At 36.5% G+C, this 3,512-nt stretch overlaps 1 protein-coding gene across 1 annotated transcript; it reads right to left on the reverse strand.

Annotated features, from left to right (window-relative positions):
* Positions 1-466: 466 nt before the first annotated feature.
* Positions 467-1,715, reverse strand: LOC146472284 (histamine H2 receptor-like; the record flags this gene model as incomplete). The annotated part of the gene is made up of 1 exon (XM_085119538.1): positions 467-1,715. A coding segment is annotated over one exon (939 nt), but the record flags the coding sequence as incomplete, so codon positions are not given.
* Positions 1,716-3,512: the final 1,797 nt, after the last annotated feature.

Here is a 3,512-nt window from a genome sequence, read left to right on the forward strand (position 1 = left end):
AGCATTTTCTTCTTGAATGTCCACTTTATTCTGCCCCTAGAATTAACCTGCTCTCCTCTGCTGCTCGCATATTTGCTGACAGGTGGTTTTCCATGTCTAAAGCACAAATAGTATCAGTTTTTCTGTTTGGATCACAGTTACTTTCTCCTAAGCAAAATAATGATCTATTTTTTTATGTCCAGTCTTTTATATCTGAATCGAAGAGATTTTATAAAAGTACCTAGATGTATATTTTCCACCTGTTAGCATTGCTTAATGCTGCTTTTTGTTAATTTTGCTGCCGCTCTGACTAATTATTATTTAATGTTAATTTTTTCAATTCAATGTTATTTCGAAGTGAGCCCTCTCGATGAGTTTTTTTTTTCTCTTAGGGCAAACTTCGGCAATAGAATATGTTTAAATTAAAAAAAAAAAGAAATATTGTTCCATTTTCACTCGACTTCTCTATAATTACACTGTATAAACACCGTTTTTTCCATTTGCTCATAACTCCCGATAACTCGAACCTTTTTCAATTTCCATTGAAAGGTTCGACTGTAACTGAAGCTACTAATGTAAGTAGGGAAAGGGGCACATTGTTCTGCTTGGCACCTGAAATTAACTTTGAAATTTTTCAACGCGGTACTTAAAGTTAATTTTGGTTATAAAGTCGAAGTGAAGCAATGCTTCTTCGTTTAGTTTCCTGGCGTATATACATCGTCTAATGTATCTCCTTCAAATCATTATTTTAATACCATTGTAAGCTTTTTTTTCTCATTTTGTGCATGATTAATGTCTCAGTTATTATTGCAGAATAACTGTTTCACTCCATTCCGAACATCATTCATTCTCCAAACGTAAAGGCATGGGTTGAGAGAAGACGATAAAAATAATAGCACCAAGGAAACATCTGTCGCCACTGCCGTTCCCAAATTTTTACCTACATGAGCAAACACCCCGAAAGAGATAGGAAACGGCAAGAAACATAAGCAAAACAATGCTAGAATATACAAGATAGTTTTCACAGATTTCTTGTACTTCGCCAAGTTAATCGCCGGCTGAGCAAAATTCTGAGATGGTGCATTTGCTTGAACCCGTTGTTGATGTCGTCGAATTATTCGTAAAACTTTGACATAAGCAACAGTTGTAGTTAGAAAACAAAGCAGCATTTCTGCAATAATCACCTTTTCAAATTCATGCCATCTGAGATTTTTTACCCTTTGCAGCCCCATAAGTACAGCATTTGGAATTGAAAGGAGCGATAACAGAATGGCCGTAACACAACCACGACGCCATGTCACCAAGGTTGTTCTCATTTGAGACATGTGAAGCCATCTTTCGATTGACATGAGTGTTATAACAAGTAAAGTCATTGTCATAAAGTAAGAGGTGCTGGCATGTGAAATTGCTGTTATCGTCATGAAAAGAACTGGCCGGTCGATAGTTAATGTGGAATTCACTGAGTAAAGCCAAGCGTATACAGAAGTAAACGGTTGGGCGATGAGTCCTGTACACAGATCTGTGATTGCTAATCCGCTCAGTAAAACATGGAAAGGTGTTCTAAGAAATGTCCTCTTCCAAATTGCCCCCAAAACCAGCGCATTTAGCGCCACTGCAACTGGCGATAAAACAGCGAGGATGATGGAACTTGTGAAAGTACTTGGGTAGGCAACGTACTGAGAATTTTGTGTTGTGGCAAAGGGCACACTACAAGGGATTGACAAATTATCTGAACAAGACCACGCGCACGCGTGTTAGTGGGCATCACCACGCTTTTCTCTTCTAGAGAGAAATAACCTGATCAGCTTGGTGGCCTTTTTGACTAAATCAAGTTGCAAAATACCACGCTTCAGGAGAAGCTGTTGAACGTCCGGTTGGCTTGGAGTTGTTACTGGTTATTGATTGTTTTCACCACTATTTGTGTATTTATTTCCCCGATGGCAGAAGTAATAAAATAAAAACTTTTCACCTTCTTCAGCAGGTGTAAACACATCAAGTTCTATTCTTTCACTACTTAATAAAAAAAAGTTGTTTGTATGAGTCTTCCTTTTAATAACTTAGATTGGCTTTTATTTGCAATAATTGATTGAAGGTCTAGGGGGGGTGTACCGGATTAGGGAAATGAGGTTTTCATTTCCATACCTTTAATCTTTCGCCATTCCACCTGCGTATTTTTTAAATTCAATTTTGTTTTAATATAATAATTATAGTGTAATCTTAATCTCCTGATATCTAAACAAAACGTTTATTTATCAACCTAAGAAATCAATCTGCTGCTGCTTTACAGGCACAAAGGGAAATTCTCCTTGGGGAGTGTTATTTTATTTTTGTCTTTACTCAAGTAAAAGCTCGATTATTTTAGTTTAGTGTTTACTGCATTGCATTCTGAGCCAGTACCCTCATAGAGTATTTGTTCAAGAATTTCTTAAGGCTCATTCTCTAAGCTAAGGTCAAATATACAATTCTGAGCAAATTTCATGTACTAAGATCAAACAAAAACAAAGCAATAGAAAGATGCAGAAATCTGGATTGATTGAGTTAATGTTCAGAAACCGCAAAAAAAAATAATAATAATAAAATAAAGAAAAACAGCCTTAAGGGGGGACTTAACGTAAACACCATTTTACCGCACTTTACATGGCTTTAATGGAAACATCTCCTTCACGTTTCAAGCGATCCAAAAACTCTATGTTCATCCCGTAAGTCTATGTTGTGGGGTGTTTTGTGATTTTTGGGGTGATTTTTGGGTATATTTGAGAGGAGATAATTTTTCTAGAAGGATTGGTTAAATTAAGAGAAATAAGAAATATTTAAGAATTAGTGAAGTTTTAAAATAAGAATTTGTGGTTAATAATTAATAGACGGATACCAAGTTAGTCCACTAGCAACCTGGGGTGCTCTTGCGTGGGTATCAACTGTCTGTTAGTGTTCCGAAACTCATTTTCTTTCTTCTATCCCTTCTTAAAACCACTTCAAATTTCATTGAAATTTAGGTTAAGTCCCCCCTTAAGTGGGAGCACAGTCTGGCATAGTAGTAATAACTGTATAAGAAAGGCAGATTGTACTCGAATGTATTTGATCTACTGTATTTTCCTCTATGTACATATTACTGCGTTGTAATTATTATAAACGACCCTGTGTACAGACTAGTGAAAGCCTCTATGGGCAAGTATTATACAAAATGAAGCTCCACACAGCAAGAGTGAGACAGAAGAACCATGGATTTTCAGAGAAGAGCCTTTATCTAGCATCCATCTCCACAAAGTGACTAAAATCGTATGTAGTCAGCTATTTTAATTAAACGTTGTCAGTCTTGTCAAGGAGGCTCGAAGCTCTCATCAAACGACGTTAATTGAAACGGCTGTGTTAACTACCGCTCTTTGCGATCTTAGTGGTCAAACCTACCTATATATACCTAATTTCCTTTTTACTGGGGGGGGGGGGGGAATCCTCGTGATCAGTGTGTCAAACAAATAAAAAAATATATATATATATATATTAGATATAATCCATTTTGTCTTCTGGAAGATCTC

Source organism: Pavona decussata, unplaced genomic scaffold (genome assembly GCF_977016875.1).
Source record: "Pavona decussata unplaced genomic scaffold, jaPavDecu1.1 SCAFFOLD_100, whole genome shotgun sequence".
NCBI classification, from domain to species: domain Eukaryota; kingdom Metazoa; phylum Cnidaria; class Anthozoa; order Scleractinia; family Agariciidae; genus Pavona; species Pavona decussata.